This window comes from Electrophorus electricus, chromosome 7, assembly GCF_013358815.1.
Source record: "Electrophorus electricus isolate fEleEle1 chromosome 7, fEleEle1.pri, whole genome shotgun sequence".
NCBI classification, from domain to species: domain Eukaryota; kingdom Metazoa; phylum Chordata; class Actinopteri; order Gymnotiformes; family Gymnotidae; genus Electrophorus; species Electrophorus electricus.
The window spans coordinates 4382006-4401325 of record NC_049541.1 but is presented as its reverse complement, the minus strand read 5'-3'; the positions used below and the strand labels follow the sequence as shown (position 1 = coordinate 4401325).

The 19320-nt window shown below is 47.5% G+C and overlaps 1 protein-coding gene across 1 annotated transcript in view; it reads right to left on the bottom strand.

Moving 5' to 3' along the window:
• LOC113588428 (receptor-type tyrosine-protein phosphatase mu-like) overlaps nt 1-19320 on the bottom strand; it is a 165326-nt gene that overhangs the window by 84666 nt on the left and 61340 nt on the right. The window contains exons 6-7 of the mRNA XM_035528524.1: nt 17723-17897; nt 12431-12724 (exon numbers count right to left, since the gene is read on the bottom strand). Coding sequence (XP_035384417.1) covers nt 12431-12724; nt 17723-17897 — 469 coding nt within the window. The remainder of the gene's footprint in view (nt 1-12430; nt 12725-17722; nt 17898-19320) is intronic.

Here is a 19320-nt window from a genome sequence, read left to right as displayed (position 1 = left end):
GAGAGCAGAGAGCGAACAGAGAGCAGAGAGAGAGCAGAGAGAGAGAGAACAGAGTGAGAGAGAGAACAGAGAGAGAGAACAGAGAGAACAAAGAGAGAGCAGAGAGAGAGCAGAGAGAGAACAGAGAGAGAGAGCGGAGAGAGAACAGAGAGAGAGCAGAGAGAACAAAGAGAGAGAGAGAGCAGAGAGAGAGAGCAGAGAGAGAGAGAGAGCGCAGAGAGAGACATAACAGAGAGAGAGACAGACAGGGCAGATACAGGGTTGGCCGCCAACCCACACAGTGAGGAATATGTGGTCGCTGAGTGAGAGGTGAGGTGAGGCTGGGACAGAGACGTACTTCCTTCTTTACTGTGGTAAAAGTAAAAACCTTTTGGAAAATTTTCCAGCGGTATTTTCAGAGGGGCAGTAGCTGGAGGGAGATGGTGATGTGCATGGGTAGCTCTCCCACATATACCGCAGACTGCACTGAGGATAAGGGTTGTCACTGGCGAACTGGAATGGCCCTTACATTCAACACTGCCCTGCAAACTGGAAGTGCCTGGATAAACCCAGGCTCAATACATGTACACAGTCTGCAGGAAGCACCAGTCATACACCAGCCAAGGGCTGCAAACTACAAATACACACACACACACACACACACACACACACACACACACACACACACACACAGAGAAACAGAGCCTTTGGCATCCACAGATAATAGGACCGATTTATTGAGCTGATGTGCAAGCATCTCTCTCTCTCTCTCTCTCTCTCTCTCTCTCTCTCTCTGATTAATGGAAGTGCCCTTGTCTGGTGGTGGTGAGAGGCCAGGCCATATAGCAAGCACAATGTGTTGATCTCAGAGCTGCCAGGCACCTTGATAAACAGCCCAAAGTAGCTGAGTGATGAGTTACTGAGGAGAGAAAGATGAGGGCCTGTAAGGTACTGCATGACGTCACACACACGCACACACACACACACACACACACACACACACACACACACACACACACTCTCTGTAATGACTGACAGCTCCTCTGCCCTTTGGTGCCTTCCAAAGTTCCTGTTTAATCAGGTTTGGGTAGAATCTTCCATGGCAGAAGGGTATTGATCTGTGTGCGGTAGAGTGTGACACCGAAGGGTGGTTTGATATAGCCCATGTGACACACTCCAGTTCTGCCTTCCTCTCACACAGAGCCTCTGGTAATACTGCTGCCACACACACACACACACACACACACACACACACATATATATAATTCACTCGCCCTCCTCAGGGTGGTCTTTTACTTCAGGCTAGAGTCCTCTACCAGGGGCCTCAGTGCTTGAGAGTCCTGTGCAGTATTTCAGCTATTCCCAACACTGCACTCTTCTGGACAGAGAGCCTTGTTCCTGATGTTGCCATCACTCGGGATCGCCACGTCCAACACTACGGCCCTCTACTGCTGTTTGTCCATCACTTCTGTGTCTGGTTAGTTATCCATTACCATTTTGTCAGTCTGTATCTGGACGTCCCACGGGATCTTAGCTTGGCCTTTCTCCACAACTTTGGAGGGTGTTTCCCACTTTGACCATTGAATGTCCAGCCTGCACTCAGCACAGTTTGTTTACACTATACCAGCTACTTGGTTATGGTCTTCCATGTACACTCTGCCTGCTAGCATCTTGCATCCAGTTGTGCTGGATTGTCTCAGGGGCATCTTTGCACAGCCTGCATCTGGGGTCCAGCCTCTACTGATCTCATGTTCAGAGCTTGTTCCTGCACTGCCGTGATTAGTGCCTCCATGCTCTTTCAATCCAGCCTTTTCCAGCCATTATTAGGATTTCTCCAGATCAGCCACTTGCAGTATTTGCCGGTGGTACATAACATGTTTATCCTCCCATGATGCTTCCTGCTCCTCCTCATTTCCATCCTCCTCAGGTTTCTGCTGTCTGAGGTTCTCACTAAGCACTTCATCACTTGGAGCCATCATCCTGGTGTACTCCTGGATCTTGGCTGTTTTATCCTGGATAGCGGCTCTGATGCTCACTAGTCCTCAGCTCCGCTCCTTCCACTTAGTGTACCGTCTCGGAGATCTGGATTTGGCATTTGAGTTTCCTTGATGTCAGCGGCTTCTATCGTCTCCTTGCACCAGTTTATTACGCCAGCGGGGTATCTGATGACTGGCAGAGCTTAGGTGTCCAGATCTTCCTCCTCCCATTCCGCAGACTTCTCAGGACTTGCCTCCCTCTTTGTAGGTATTTGGCTGTAGCTGCTTCCCTTTGTTCTTTCCCTTTGCCTCTTTCCATTCCTCATTCCTCTTCGTGATTCCCATTTGCCTTTGGGATTCCAAGGCATTTGTAGCTGCCCTCAGCATCTGTTATGTTACCTTCTGGTAGTACGATCCCCTCTGTTCCAACCACCTTCCCTCTCCTTGTGACCATCCGACTACTCTTATCCAGTCCGAATGACGTTCCAATATCATTGTTGTATATCCCGGTGAGACGGATTAGTGAGATCCTGTCTCGTTCGCTTCTGGCATACAGTTTGATGTCTTCCATGTAGAGGAGGTGGCTGATGGCTGCTCCGTTCCATAGCTGCTATCCGTAGCCAGTCTTGGTGCTGATTTCACTGAGGGTGCTCCGGCCTCTGCAGAACAGCAGCGGGGACAGGGCATCTCTTTGGTAAATACCGCACGTGATGGTGACTCGTGCTATTGGCTTGATGTTTGCCTCTAGGGTCATCTCCGCAGCCTCACTGAGTACTTGATGAAGTCTCTTAGAGTCCTGTTGATGTGATACAGCCTCAAGCATTCCAGGATCCATGTGTGGAGCATTGAATCATAAGCTTTCCTGTAGTCAATCCAGGCGGTGCACAGGTTGGCCTGTCTGCTCTCAAGCGACTGTGTTCTCCACCAGTAGCTGGTGCTTGGCTCCTGTGGTGTCGTTCTGGGGCCCACTCATGTAGTGCATTGGATTATAGGGCAGTGGTAGAGCTCTGTGGTTACGGTACTTGACTTGTAAACAGTAGGTTGTTGATTCAACCCCACCCCTGCCAAGTTGCAACTGTGGGGCCTAACTTTGGCGAACAAACACTTTTAGCGAAATGTTGACGTTGCCTACTAGCATGTTTCACAGTCTCTCTTCTTTCCACGGCTAGAAGCTGTACTTCCACTCCTCATGGGCATCCATGGGTCATTTTATGTGGGAGGTCGATGTCAGATGGGAAGGAGTTTCACAAGATCTTTCACCAAATGTTGGTAAAGGAATGTAGAGGATATCAGTGATTGGATCTCCTTTTAGGAGATCACAGTCTAAAAATGTGTGGGTGAACGACCCCCAAGGGTCGAGGGCACACACACGGTTTCGCTCGCATTTGCAATTAAAAAAACAAACAAACAAACAAAAAAACAACCCGGAGACACATATTAAATGATGGACGTTCTCTTCATTACTTTATTGAGATTTGCTAAAGGATCTTGTGAAGTGCTTTCTCATCTGACATAAAATGATCGCTTTCCTGCCCATATTTCAGCGGACCTTAGCTGCACCAGCCAGCGGTGTGGATTTGGTCTGTTTTCCTGAGGGAGCGGCTCTTGTTCACAGGCAGGTGGCTCATGCGTACGGCTAAACCACACTGGTCTTGCAAGCTGTGTCACTCACCACTGCCACTAACTCCAGCTTGTTTATGTTGCCAGGGAGACGCCCCTGTCCAATCATTATGCAATCTGATACACCCGCACAGTTCTGCATAGACGTCTGGAGGATCTGGAGCATTTAACTACTATTAAATTGTATTAACACACAAACACACACACACACACACACACACACACACAAATGCTTATTCCAATACTTAATGGAAAATGCAAAATGCTTATTCTATTGCATATATTTACTAGTAAAAAGATTTTTGAGCTATGTAAAACCAAGTTGACAGGGGCCAAACACAGTAACCATTAGAGAACTGCTCATGTTACTGAGGCTGGCTGTGAAATTGGCATGTAATTCTAATGCAGGCGAGAAGGTGAAATGGTCAATGTTGTAATGATGGCTCTGTAGAGTCACAGCAGCTTCTCCCCAGAAGAGGGCTACGCGTCTGCTGTTGAGCTTGCCTTCATGCCAACATAAAATTAAGATGACTGTCGAGTTGGATTAACGCAGAAGTCACACGAGGTCCAGCGTGACCGTGCAGAGAGCAGTTGTGCACCACAAATCACATATGTATCGAATTTTGTTGCGAAATATGAAAACACAAATGTCAGAAAATGTCAGATTGAGTGTATTTTTTGCTGTTCACACTGTCATGCAAATGACTAAATCTGTGTCACAGATGAAGAAAAAGATCGGATTTGAGCCACTTCTTCTTGCAGTGTGAACATAACTAAGCGTAACATCTAGGGATTCATACAGACTTTTTTAAAGATTAGTTTTTAGGTGATACTGAAAGTCAAAAACTCCGAGTTTAAATAGTTTCAAATGCTTGGCAGACACATTGATTAAGCGAAGAACTAATTATACAGCAGAAAAGAGTTGTGTAGCCTAGCTTGGTAGACAGTTATATCACCTATCGTAATATGCATGCCTGTGAACAGACACACGGGCAGACACGCACCCATTCTGGTCAACCCATTCAGGGTAAGTAAGGTGCCAAACTCAGCATCGATCTCTCATTCCTCCTCCCCGGCTACACCGTCGGCACGGTGATTGAGGTCAAGGGGTGCTCTGCCGACCCACCGGGCTACACCAGGCCCCCCCCGGTAACCTTCGACCTTCGCAAGCAACACAATGCGTTAGTCTGACAAATGAGATAGGGAGCTGTACTCTGCTGAGAGGCGAGGCCTTCTCTTGGGTGAGCTGGGGACCGCAGGCCGCAGATCGGATTTGCTTCTCTTAAATGTGCTTATATTGAGCTGCTAAGGAGTTTATCTCATTAACTGAAATGAGGTTTTAGGTACTTCGTTCTTTTTCCTGGGAAAAAGCTGCTGAAAGTTTTTGCCTGAGCTGCTGCGTATTGGCATTTTCATCGGAATGAGTAAGAAAACTGCGATGCTCTCGCACGAAAGTTTATAGTCTCCCAGTTGTGTTTTGGAGTTTTCTTCAGGTTAGAGGTTCGGTTGATATTCCACTAGCCAGCTTTTTGCTGGGGTAATAAGCTACACAGCTTCGTTACTTTTCCAAGATTTCCCTGGTGATGTTTCCAGTGCATATTGCCACCATCACCACACGCAGCTCATGAGACCGCAGTCTTTAAGAGGGTCGAATGAGAGGGTCGCAGCAGTTAAAGGCAAAGTTCATTCTAGTTGAGGAAGTATTATTTAGGGGATAAAAAAAAGTGCATTCCCCCCTCCTCTGCAGGACGGACACGTGGATTCCAAGTGATTGACTTGGAAGCCGATCGGATTTCAGCCCGCTAAACACAGAAAGCTGTGGCTATTTCACCGCATCAAGGTCTTGATAACAAATACATTTAAAAAATAGGGAAACAGCGTCTGGAATCAGCTGGGAGACAATTCATCATCGTTAGGGAGAGGCCGGTCGGCTCGGAGCCAGCCCACGTGCCCGACGATGGAGAGTTTGGGTTGGAATAAAAAACAGCGAAGCCCAGCTGCTGGTTACAGAGCCGTGCGGCTCGTTAAAGGGTGGAAAGCAATGGATATTTGGGTTTAGCCGCTAAGAGCTGTGAATTTGCTCTTTAGAAAAGATAGGTCTCCTCATCGCTGCTGGACTGGGGGATGTACCGGAGAGGAGAGGGGAGGGGAGGGGAGGGGAGGAACAAATCATTGAAAAAAAAAATGCACAGGAACGCGGCTTCCCTTTCATGGCAGCTGTTGTTTGAAGAGTGCCCTTGAGGAGCGCACAACAGAGCATTACCCTCCAGCCTCGCAGGCCAAACAGCGCCGTCAGACAACCTTCCTGCGCCGAACCAAACTCAATCTCGCACTCTTTCTCTTGCCAACAAAGGGACACAGAATTGGTGTCTAATTTAGTGCGGCTAAAAGTGAGGAGCCTTCAGTCAGTGTCCACGGCAACAAAGCGTAAACCCTAGCGGTCACATGGCCAGGGACGAGTATAACGCCAGCACAGGGTTATCTTGGCCTATTCACACCTCAAGGCAGCAATACTATTATCACTGAGGAGGAATTTTAAGGAACACATGAAAGGGGAGGGCGGGGAGAGAGAGAGAGAGAGAGAGAGAAAGGGGGAGAGAGAGAGAGTGAATGAGAGCCAAATAATAAGGGCCAAAGGGGGAGTCCACAAGAGATTTAAAACATCATTATTGCTCCGATCATTATTATTATCAGAGAGAAAGAGAGAATCCAGAGAGAATCCTCCTTATCAATCTCCAGAGAGAAAGAGCCAGAGGAGAATGGCAAAGACGTTGGGTCTGAACAGAGTAACAGTGCAACAGTCCAAACAAACAACAACAACAACAACGGAAAGGTTGCGTGTGGTTTATTAAAGCTCGAGGTAGAGAACAGACACACACTGCAGCAACAGGGAAGTAGGTGCTGGTGAAGATTAGGTATTCTGTGAAAGACAAAATGAGAGCGAGAGAGAGAGAGAGAGAGAGAGAGAGAGAGAGAGAGGGAGAGAGAGAGGGAGAGAGAGAGAGGGCGAGAGGGAGAGGGAGAGAGAGAGAGAGAGAGAGGGAGAGAGAGAGAGAGATGTCCTCATTGCTTGTTGTGTGTATTTGTGGATGACCTCATTAAGTAAGTGTAAAGAAGTCTATTTAGCACTCCTAATAAAGAGAGAAATGACTCAAAAATAAAGAGCATTGTCTCACATGTTTAAGAAGTACTCGCACATGTTTAAGAAGTACTCACACATGTTTAAGAAGTACTCACACATGCAAACACACAGAAGGAAATTTCAGACTTCAGCTGTTCACCAGGACAAATGTCATTATAAATCTCCATTTTTATTTGCCACAAGATTAAGTATTAATTCTTACATAAAGAAAATATTGTTTTATGTATGACGGCTAAAATCTTAATTTACAATCGCTAAACTGTTTCAGGTAGATTTAACAGCATTGAGTATTAGTGTCTTTCTCTTCAATTTGTATCCAATTTGCATTTTTTTTGTTTTCATTTCAGTTAACAAAAATGGTGCTTGTTTCATAGGTTTAGTGTTTAGTTTCCCATGCTAACCCAGGTTAGCACAGTTAGCCAAAGTTCCTGAGGTCGCAGGTGTTGCCTGGGCAGGTGGAATTCACCTCTATACCAGCGAAAATGTGACAACAGATGCTAAATTCATCCTCATGACATCACCTGTGCGAGAGGACAAGATGTTAATGTGGCAACAGCCTAACATCATCTGGTCTTAAGAAATTAAGAAAACGACTCATTTATCTTTTGTGCGAAGGCGCTGCCCCAACCGGATTGAACGGGCCTGTTGGTGACAGGCTGGCCTTAGTAGAAGCCTCAGTATTAGCTGCTAGACCAAAGCTAATGAAGGCGTAGTGGATCTGTGGATGTGGGTAATCATTAGCGAGATTAGCATTATCTATGTAGCATTGTTCCTTAGAGTCCTCCATTTGGTAAGAGACAGCTGTGGCAGCATTAGCGCTAATCGTGCTGCTACCACCAACCAGGCATATCAAATTTAATGTTAAAGAAGTGAAGCTGCACTTCCAAATTTCATTTAAAATTTTAAGTAGGGCCACAGCGACGGGGTTTTCTGCAGGACAACACAGCATGTGAACAAAACATGGATAACTGCAAACAGTTACACCACTAAACCCCTCCCCTCACCCCCACACCCTCCCCAAAAAAAAACAATCAGGCCAACCTTGAGGATAAAACTACCTATGTGCCATTTCTAAAGCAATAATGGCCACAAAAGATAAGCTTGAATACCAAGTAATACAATTTATTTTCAAGAGCGAGGGCTTCTTTTCTCGTTACATTTGTATTTCTCTTTGATTGTCGCTCCATTACAAGCCAGGAACAAAGACAACAAAAGAAGAAGGAGAGAGAGAGAGAGAGAGAGAGAGAGAGAGAGAGAGAGAGAGAGAGAGAGAGAGAGAGAGAGAGAGAGAGAGAGAGAGAAATTGGGCATGTGGAACTAAGGGGTGAATCCTATATATATATTACAACAAAACAATACATTCATTAACACTTTAAGGACTTATCTCTCTCTGTGTTTCACTCTTTAGAGAAAGGTAAACCACATGTTGCCCCCATAATAGGATAACTGCCCCCGCACTCTGAGCTGATAGACCCTCATAAGTTACCCCCCTCTCTGAGCTGATGGACCCTCATAAGTTACCCCCCTCTCTGAGCTGATGGACCAGTATGGCCTGATGAACTTTGTGTTAAAGTGCTGAGAGGTTTCGGGTTAAAGTGGGTCCTGCAGTCAAAGTGCCACCATAATCAAGTGGCACACATTATTACACACACGCACACATTATATATGTAGATTTTTCATCTCTCATCTCTCTTCTCTTTCACTATATATGAGAGAAATATTAAATATATACATATAAGAAAAATATTACACACACACACACACACACACACACACACACACACACATATATATATATATATATATATATATATATATATATATATATATATATATATATATATATATGAGAAATTATATATATATAGACACACACACACACACACATACGCATACAATACACACATGAATATGTGTCACCTGGATTAATGATGTCCACTTCGAATGAAACCAGGAAAATCAGATGGAAATTGGGCCACCCGGAACAACCATAGATGGACAAGGTTGGACAACATGGATCTAAGGGAATGCCAATCTACAGCAGTGAGCCCAAACTCTTATACGCCACTGCAGTACTCATGGTTGAGACACTAGGCTATGATATATAAGAGACAAACACTTGAAACCAGGACAGGAAATCAGGAAACTGACAGAGCTCAAAAGGGTTTAAAGCTCAACGAAGGTTTGCCTATAGGGGAACAACTGGGGTCCAATAATTGAAGGTCTGGAGCCGGATAAACAGGTTAACAGAGCTGGAAACCAAATTGCAGAGATACTGGAAAGAAACATTGGCCAAAATAATAAATGCCATCTTCACCAAAGAACAGTTGACAGTACACTCTCCATTACACTGCAACAGAATCCTGACTGTGGGTCTAGCCAGAGCTGAAGCAGTACAATACTGGAAGAGCATATGGGAGAGTGAATCATCAGTGGTTATGAGATCTTAAAGCAGAGCACCCAGAGCAGGAACCAGTCAGCGTTACAACAGCAGATGTCCAAGATGAGGTTATAAACATGAAGAACTGGCCAGTACATGGCTCTGACCTTACCCCTGCCTACAGGCTAAAGAAGCTAACAGCACCGCATGGCTAACTAGCGGCTAACTAGCAGCTCCCATCCAGGCTAACGCGAGGCATAAAGATCATGAAAGATCTGACAAGGGCCAAAAAAAAAAAATTCAACTACAAACCTATAATTTGTCCTTGAACCCCCTGTAAGGACTACTAGTCAGGAAGCTAAATGAGCGCATAATCAGTGCTCAGAAGGGTTGGTAATGACAGCAGAGATTCAAAGCACCACCTACTGACAGATAGATTCCAAGGATTCCAAGACCAGACAAACAAACCTAAGTATTGCCTATATATCAACTTTAAGAAAGCATACAACTCAATGTTACACACATTGATACTTGAACACTGAGCCCTGTATAAAACCAGCAAGACCATCGGGGTTTTCGTCAAAACTTTAAGGAACACCGGAAGACAACACTAGAAGCCTTCCCAAAGACAACTTCTCAGGTGTGATATATACTAAGGAGGTGTGCTATCCCCCCTGCTCCCTTTGCATAGGCCTGGATCCTCTCAGCCGGATGAGAATGGGCATGGGCACACATTCAGGATCAGAACTACCGTCATCCAACTCTGGTATGCAGGTGACATGGACAGCAACGATGGAAAGGAAATTGGCTCACTGATCCAACTGACCAGGATCTACAGCAAGGACGCCGGCACTTCATTCCGGCCGGTGAAGTGTGGTCGGCTGACAGTGAAAAGTCGAAAGGTGATCAGGACTGTGGGAATGAATTTTCACGAGGTCACATAACAGACCTGGAAGACAGCTACGGAAAACCTGGGGATTCTCCGATCACATGGGAACTATGAGGCATGATGAGGAAAAGAGCAACATGCAGGTACATGCACAGGGTAAGGCAGGTCCTCAAGAGCCAGATGAAAGGGAATAACAATAATATCGAAGGCATAAACACCTTTGCCCTGCAAGTCATCAGATACCTAGCAGGCCCAATTAGCTGGTTGAAAGCTGCTGAAATCAAGACAAGAAAACTCAAGACAAGAAATCAATCAAGACAAGAATACCATGCAGGGGGCACTTCACCCAAGATCCAACATCCCAGTACACCAGCCAGAAAGAAGAGGAAGCACCTACAAACTGTAAGATTTGTAAAAAAAAAAAAAAAATAAATAAAAAAAATAAAAATAAAAAACACTGTGCATGGTGAGAAAAATCCATGACTCCATCCTCAGACAGCGGGGAGGGGGGGGGGGGGTTGTGGTCACCATGGAAACAGAAGAGGGGCCATGGCAGGATAAGCCCCTGCATGGAATGTATCGTTGATGGTTAGCAGAGGTGGTTGACACAGGACAATCCTACCAATGGCTGGAAAAGGCAGGACTCATGGACAGAGACACTATACATGGCCTCCCAAGATCAAGCACCAAGCACTAGGTCAATCAAAGTGAGAGTGGATCGCTCCAAACAAGACCCAAGATGCAGACTGTGTCACGGAGCTTCTGCGATAAGCCAGTATCCAGTAGCAGGATGAGAAATGCTGACAGGGAAATCATACACAAGCAGACACATCATACCTAAAATCGTAAACAGGATCATATGCAAAGCATATGAGCTGGATACCCCCAAGTTTAAATGGGAGGAACCAGAGAAAGTGGTGGAGGAGAACAAGGCTAAAGTGGGACCTCAAGATCTAGACAGATAAACAAGGAGTGGTAAACAAACCAGACAAAATGATAGTCCATAGTATGCAGAAAACAGAGGTATGTTGGTGTGGCAGCTCCAAGTAATGGAAACATCCAAAGAAAAGTACATGAAAAGGTGGAAATATACCATCTATTCTAAGATTGTATGAATGTTGAAGGGTAACACCAAGGTGGGCAGTGACCTCTACATTTACATTTACTAAGATGGAGGAGTGGCTCCAACAGATCCCAAGAATTACAACATTTATCTCATAACAGAGGAGTGCAATCCGAGGAACAGTGAAAACTTTGCTCTGAACTTTCTGGTAGAAGGTCCAACTATGAGGAGAAAAATATATCACCCACAGGAAGGGTGAGAGGAATCTTTTTAAAAAAATGTACAGTATATACATGTATAAACACACACTGACACACACACACACACACACACACACACACACACACACACACACACACACACACACACACACACACACACACACACAAAGCACTGTGTATCCCCATCAGATCTGCACAAATGAGAAACAGTGAGACCTTCAGCAGGAGGTCTGCAGCCTGATTTCAATCCCAAACCTGTTTCCACTCTGCACTCATACACACACTCCATTTCACCACCTTTTGCAAGATTTCTGTACTGAAGGGATGTCTTGCATCCCAGAGCAGGTAGAGCTACCACCAGACACCGGCAAACATCACAGAAGCTCTATGGTCCATTCAACACTTCACCTCAGATGGTTTCACCAACAGTACTCAATAGCACACTCAGTTCACTGCCCTCTCACACAATCTCCCATACCCAAACCAGGCAGAGTTCCTTCTACAAAAAAACAGGTTCCCTGCCTTCAGTTCTTGTTTGGGTCAGAAACCTCTTAGTTACTCTCTCGGTTTCTCTGTTTCTCTCATTTCTCAGTAAGTTTCAAGCCAATTTAACTTTAGTCCAGCCACCAGAATTCTGGCACACAACACCAACAAATAACTGGACACCAGCAAGAGAACTTGTACACCACCGTTTCCACCTGAGAGCGCAAAGGATTCTTCATCCCTGAACCACTGCTCCAGTGTATCCCTTGCTTGACTGAAAATTACTGAACTCTGACCCCAAAATCTCCTACACTGACATAAAAAAAAAACCCCAGTTAATTCAACACAGTTGAACTGTAGACATTGGTTTCATATGGATTATTTGCTCTCACAGGGCCCTATTTGTTTGGGTTGTTTCAACAGCTCAGCATAATCCAGTATAATCTCACTGTAAAATCAAGTGTTTCATTTATTAAAATAAACATTTGTGACCAGGTTTGGTATATTCAGAAGAAGTGTGTTCCCCTTCTTTCATCATGGGCATCAAACCTGCTTTCTCCATCTGAGTCCTGGATATCAATCAATCCAACACCAGTTCAATGTAACACGCCTGACACAAGCATTACCCATGTGTCCCGTGGAACGCTTCCCTATAGACACTGGATGCCACGACTCACCGGCGCACTTGGTGCGAGCCCTCAGCGGCGGGCCAGGTGCCCCTGTGCCGCCCTCTAGCGGCCGGGTGAGGAGCACGCTGATCTCGTACTCGGTGTCGGGTTCCAGGTGGCCGATCTTGTGCGAGCTCTTGTCGACGGGCTGCAGGTCGTACATGGTGCCGGAGACGGTGCGATACTCCACCTGGCGGTTGACGATGGGTCCGTCGCCGTTGATGGAGTTGGCATTGAGCTGGATCCACAGGTAAGTAGCGCCCACCGCCGTCAGCTGCGGTGGAGCGATGGGGACAGGCGGCTCTGCAGAAGGAGAGTATGGCGACGCTGGGTTAGGATCCTGGAGAATGTGGGAATGAGAAGGACGCTACAAACATGATGTGTGACAACTTTGTCTTTGTCTTGTCACATTTGCAGAGTCCGGGTCCTGCAGTTTGTCCTTTCTTTAATTTTTCAAGTTCATTACATGTTGGGTGAGGGAGGGGGGAAGCTGTTATATGAGGTCATACTATCAGAAAAAAAAGAAAGAAAAAAAACCCCCAGCTGACATCTTTTACTGATTGCGGCTACCCTGGTACAAGGCGAGGTCGGGGAAATCGCGCCTCTGTGTTCTTTATTAATGGATGAAATAGAGGGGCGGAGCCTGAGGGCAGGAGGCAGACTGAACGCTCGCCGTCGCTGGTGGCAGGTATATTGCACCGAGCGGGGCCGTGACGCTCGGCTACAAAACATGAGCAGCGGAATTGCCTGAGGTTTATTGGCAGGCCTCAAAGGGCTATTCACAATCAATAAAACACCTACCCTCGGTTGGGCGTTGTTTTAAGAGCTCGAGAGGGGCGTGTTCATGCGTGTTTGTGTGTACACGCATCATATGTTTGACGCTGTAAGGCAGAGGCGGAGGTGGGACGCGTGCGCCTTCCTCTCTGGTCATCAAAACAAAGGCAGACAAGCTTAGTAGGTTTCCCAGTGGTCTCCTCCATCTGCATGTGCATGTGCATTAAAGGGTGCAGATAGAGCTGACTGAGCCTGTCAGACAGCCAGGTGAGACAAACTGCATTATTGATCTACAAAACCGCTTCCAACGCATGTATTTCATTTATATTTTTGCTGTCGACTGCATACGCATATATGTGTGTGTGTGTGTGTGTGTGTGTGTGTGTGTGTGTGTATAAGTGTGCAGATCTGTCCATTTTGAGAGCGTGTTTATATGCATGGCTACAGCCAGGACATTGTGTTTGATGAACACATCAAAAGTTTATGCCTTTGGCTGCCTTTGCTGGCCGCACGGGCCGTGCCCTGTGGGAGGGCATCATTTGGGGAAGATATATGCCCCCTGGGCCAGAGCGAAGAGATGGATGCTCACCACAGCACCGTGAGACTATTGCCAATATGATAATAAACTGTAATTCATATTTATTACAGAAGCCTTATAACTGCAGGGATCGATCTGGATGGAAATACTGACACAAAGTAATGAATAAATAAACCTGGCATATAGTGTGTGTGTGTGTGTGTGTGTGTGTGTGTGTGTGTGTGTGTGTGTGTGTGTGTGTGTGTGTGTGTGTGTGTGAGTGTGCGCGCGCACGTGTGCATACAAGGCATGGTACATTGCACTATGAAACCACAAACACCTAAAATTGAGTTTTTAAAGTTTTGCCTGAGGACAGAACTAGCAACAGTGTGTTTACACATGCTTGTGTCTATGATGGGGTGTGTGTGTGTGTGTTTGTGTGGTCACAAATATCTGTGTGTGTCTGCAAAGTAGCCATGTGTTTTATTAGATCTTACAGATGGTTGTCCTATAGTGACCCCATCCATAGGTCCCTCAATATCCCATAATCCTTTTCTCCACAGCCGGCCAATCAAACATCACCTAAATTGAATCATTTAATCTGGCTACTTCTCAGAGACTGGCCCCCTGCTGCACAACAGAAGGGAGTGCTAGGAGGGCTGGGCATAAAATAGGCCCCGCCCACCCCACCCCCGTATCTGCGTATGGTACAAGCCAGACAGGTAGCACACAAACCCAGAGAAGGGAGTGAGTGCACATGCGAGTGTTCCTCAGGACGTGTCCTGTCCTTCAGGACCTGGGTAGGTGTTTCCCGTGAACACGTCTGCGCCGTCCTCCGAGTGTGAGCGTAGGGACGGATCTGAAGGCTTCATTTGTACTGAACGCCGAAAGTGGTCTGTGCTCCGAATGAAGTCCAGCACCCGGGCACCACCAGAGGCCACATGGAGGAGTATGTCTTGTGGGTGTGTGTGTGTGTCATATAGTCCAGACACGCCCTGACAGAACCGGACAGGGTCAATCATTTAAAAGCATTGTTGGACGTGTGTGTGTGTGTGTTGGGGGGGGGGGGGCGTTAAGGGGGTTAAGGCTTTCGGCAGACCCAGGAGAGGAAGAAGGTGCGTTGGATGGACTGTGCAGGGTCACGGGCTGAATGCCGTTCTGGTGGTGATGTGAGTACCCTGGTGCTGCTCCGAGTATGCCCACAATCTCACGAGTCCTTGCGTCCAAAACACTCACTTCCTATAAGTGCCTAGAACCTTGGCTAAGTCATCAGGGGCACAGTCTCTCTCTCTCTCTCTCTCTCTCTCTCTCTCTCTCTCTCTCTCTGTCTGTCCCTCTCTTGCTCTCTCTCTGTCTTTCTGTTCTCTCCAAGAGATGAATATGGAGGTCACTGTTCAGTTTAACCACTGGTGAACTCTCTAGAACACATTAACAAAAGCCCACAGCTAGCTGGCAGAAGACTGCAGGCATTATGTTTCAATTAAGATCCGCTCATAACTTCGCTCCTAAAGCGCAGTTCTTTCCTTCTCCAACCTGCAATACATCTACAATCAAAATCAAAATGAATCTTCCTCTGAATTAGTCTGACTCAAAAGTGATCTTCCTCCAGACAAGGGCTTTTTGTGAGCTGGGTGTGTGTGTGTGTGTGTGTGTATGCAAGCCCCTTTCTATCAGGGAAGAGACATGTCCCTATCTTTGCCAGTAGCTCCCAGCTCTCGCACACGCCCCATCCATCACCGTGGTGACGGGCATCAGCCAGGCATGACCCAGCAGGGCGAGACAGACCCGTGCTAAATGCCAAACGAGCCGTTTAACACATCGGCGTGTCGCATGCTTTCATGAAGACATCCGTCAAGAATCCTGGCCCTTTTGGGGTGGGGGGGGGGATCCTTGCCTAAAAGCATGACTTCTTCATGTGGTGGTGTCAGGACGCTGGCCACCGCTTACAGCTATTGTAGCTTTAATCTTCGGCCTTGTGGAGGAACTTCAGTCACCATAGCAGACGTCTCTGGTGCTACAGGGCATAGATTAAAAACACCAGCGTGTAGAGGAGGGGTGTTTTGTGTGTGTGTGTGTGTGTGTGTGAGTGAGTGAGAGAAAGTGTGTGTGTTTGAGGTGTGTGTGTGTGTGTGTGTGTGTGTGTGTGTGTGAGAGAGAACAGGAAGATGGTAGGGGTTTGACTGGGTCCTCAGGGGGCCCAGCTGAGATGGGCATGGAAGAAGGACTGTGTGTATGTGCCCATGTGTGTGTGTGACAGGACTGGGTGCATCGCAGAGGGGGAGCCTGTGTGTGTCCTTGTGCAACTGACGGTGCAGTGTGTGTTTGTAGCGATGGGGTACTTGAGCAGCTGTTGCAGGGCTGTTTTCCAGGCGGTCAGGGGCATGAGGAGAAAGTGTGTGTGTGTGTGTGTGTGTGTGTGTGTATGTGTGTGTGTGCTATGGCATTAAGGGAGGAGACAGCTGTAGCATGCTACAGTATAGCTCCTATCTGCCAATGTTACACACAAACACTCTCTGTCCACCCAGGTTACGGTTACAGAGGGACGAGAGGGTGCCAAGCGGGTCGGCTCCGCGCGAGGGTGCGGCATTGTGGGACCTCCTGGCTGGGGAGAGCCGGCGGATCGATCTGGAGCCTTGGGCACAGGGAACAGCCACGGACACGTGCTCCGTGCTTCGGCCGGGCAGGGTTCGCTGCAGCCGCTCGAATGAAACCTGGGATTTTTTTTTTTTTTACCGCAAGCCTTCCCTGGTCCTAAACTCCACCGGCCTCGTGCGCTCTGAAGGGTCCCGAGGAAACGCGATGGCAATTCACAGTTGTCCTGTTCAAAGTCACACGGCCCAGACTAAACACCGTGGTAGAGAGAGTGTAGTCTGAGTGTATGCATGTGTGCGCGCATGTGCGTGTGTGTACAAAAGAGAGAAGTTTAGAATCTTAAATCTTCCCGAACTCCAAATCCCAGATGCACGTGGGGGAGTGAGAGTGTAAAGTGAATGAGGACTGACAGGTGGAGGAACAGCATGTCACTCTGTTAGGATGGAGCACGCAAGTCCACACACACACACACACTCCAACATGACGTGCTCGTGATTTTTAATATGTGCACAGAGGAACTGGTAGGATATGTGAGGCTGGGTGTGTGTGTGTGTGTGCACGTGCACGTGTGTTAAAGACTGTAACAAAATGAATTTATAAGAGTGCCCAGACTTTACCCTTGTAGGTCCATACTGACCCACGACACCCAAAACCACTCTACACAGAGAATGGGTCTGTCTGTCTGACTGGGTCTGTCTGTCTGAATGGGTCTGTCTGTCTGAATGGGTCTGTCTGTCTGACTGACTGGGACAGGTGGCATTAAAGCAGTCAATCTCCTAGAGCTGGAAGTCCGTAAAAAAAGAATTTAAAAAAAAGCCCCAACAAACTACACGACCATAAATTCAATTCGCCCCGCGACGAGCGTGGGAGGGAGAGAGTGTGAGGGGAAATTGAGAAGGAGAAATACTGAAGGCCATTACCTAAGTCTCGCAGCCCCGCGAGGGAGCAGGGAGGGATTTAGCAGCAGACGCCTCGATAAATTCCTATCAAATGACTGGCGGAGGGCCGTGCACGACAGCGTACTGTACATCAGATGGCTAGTGCCTTTATGTCCTTCCAGAGAGGATACACGCTCGCTCAAGGGCGGCGCTCGTAAAGTCGCGCGGGTGCCCACATCAAAACAAAGAGGGTGCAGCCCGTTAACATAAAGCGCACATCAATCTTTCCCATGGTGCTACCAGCTCACCCTGTTTCTCTCTCTCTCTCTCTCTCTCTCTACCTCCCTCTCTCGTTCTCATTCTCTTGGTAGCTCTCTATCTCTCTCTCTTTCCCACTCTCCAACACTCTCATTCTTTTGTTCTCTCCGAACAAAGTTCATGAGTAATATGCCGTGTTGTCTGTTCTCATAGAAGCAAGTTTTTGCAGCACTTCTGAGTGGCGCGTGTGTGCGTGTGCGTGTGAGTGCGCGGTGGGCTTACGTTTGATGGTCAGTTCTCCATAGTTGGACACGCCCACCCCTCGGCTGGAGTGCACAATGCAGCGGTAGCGGCCTGAGTCGTGCTTCGTGGTGTTCTCCACGTCGAACACGCCGATGAACCGCTGGTTGTTCCATGGCTTGGAAGTCGTCATTGGAGTCTCCCGCCCACCTATACCCTGCAGCCCACCAACACACACACACACACACACACACACACACACACATACACTTACAATGACCCAGTGCGTGCGTGTGTGTGAATGCACGTGTGTCTCATTGCTGTGTGTTCATGGTGGCATATTTCAGCTTCTGTTTTCCTGGCTGAAAGCTTTCATTTTGAATCATCCCTTCTCCATAAAACCACACACACACACACACACACACACACACACACACACACACACACTCACTGACAGAATCCCACACACACACACTCACACACACCCACACCACAGACTCCTCCCAGCTGTCACACAGTGCAGCAGGCAGATGGGGCCATTTGTTCATTGGAGATGTTTCTTCATTACTGCCATCAGGGGACTTCACATAACGTTTGTGTTCCTCTTGCCTGGTAATGAGGACGTGTTTGTTTAAGTGACTAACTACCTGGCAGAGCTTCTCCACACAGGGCACACCAGAGAGGGAGAGAGGGATAGAGAGAGAGAGACCTTTGTTCATTGAAGGTCACAGTGCAGACCGAAAGGGGCAGAGAGAAGTCTGAAATATAAGAGTAGTTTCCTGGGTTTGGTTTAAGCTCAGTTTTGAACTGAGCTGCAGTGCTAATGACGAAGCATCACTGGAAATCCTTTTTATCCTGTGCTTGAGGTTAACGTGGCCCTGAGAAACTAGCGTGTGGAGATCCAGGACTGAAAGGAGGATGTATGAGAGAGGGTGTCCAGAGAGGGGCGCCCGGCGCTTCGGGAGGGAACTCTGGTGCGGAGAGGCAGCGGGGTGGGGTGGAGAGTCCCCGTGCCAGCACACACCACTAATGAGACAGAGAGAGAGGAGAGCAGCTGGGGTGCACCTGAGGACACACGCCCACACACAACTACAGAGAGAGAGAGAGACAGAGAGTGAGAGAGAGAGTGAGAGAGAGAGAGTGAGAGAGAGAGTGAGAGACAGAGAGAGAGACAGAGAGAGACAGAGAGAGAGACAGAGAAAGAGTGAGAGAGAGACAGAGAGTGAGAGAGAGAGAGACAGAGAGAGAGTGAGAGAGAGAGAGATGGAGACAGAGAGAGAGTGAGAGTGAGTGAGAGAGTGAGAGACAGAGAGAGAGAGTGAGAGAGACAGAGAGAGAGAGTGAGAGAGACAGAGAGAGAGAGAGAGACAGAGAGAGAGAGACAGAGAGAGAGAGTGAGAGACAGAGAGAGACAGAGAAAGAGAGTGAGAGAGAGTGAGAGAGAGAGACAGAGAGAGAGAGTGAGAGAGATAGAGATGGAGACAGAGAGAGAGAGACAGAGAGAGAGTGAGAGTCAGAGAGAGAGAGTGAGAGAGAGAGAGATGGAGAGAGAGAGAGAGTGAGAGATAGAGAGAGAGAGATGGAGAGAGAGAGAGAGAGAGAGAGAGAGAGATGCCCTTCTGAAATCCAGAAAGCAACTG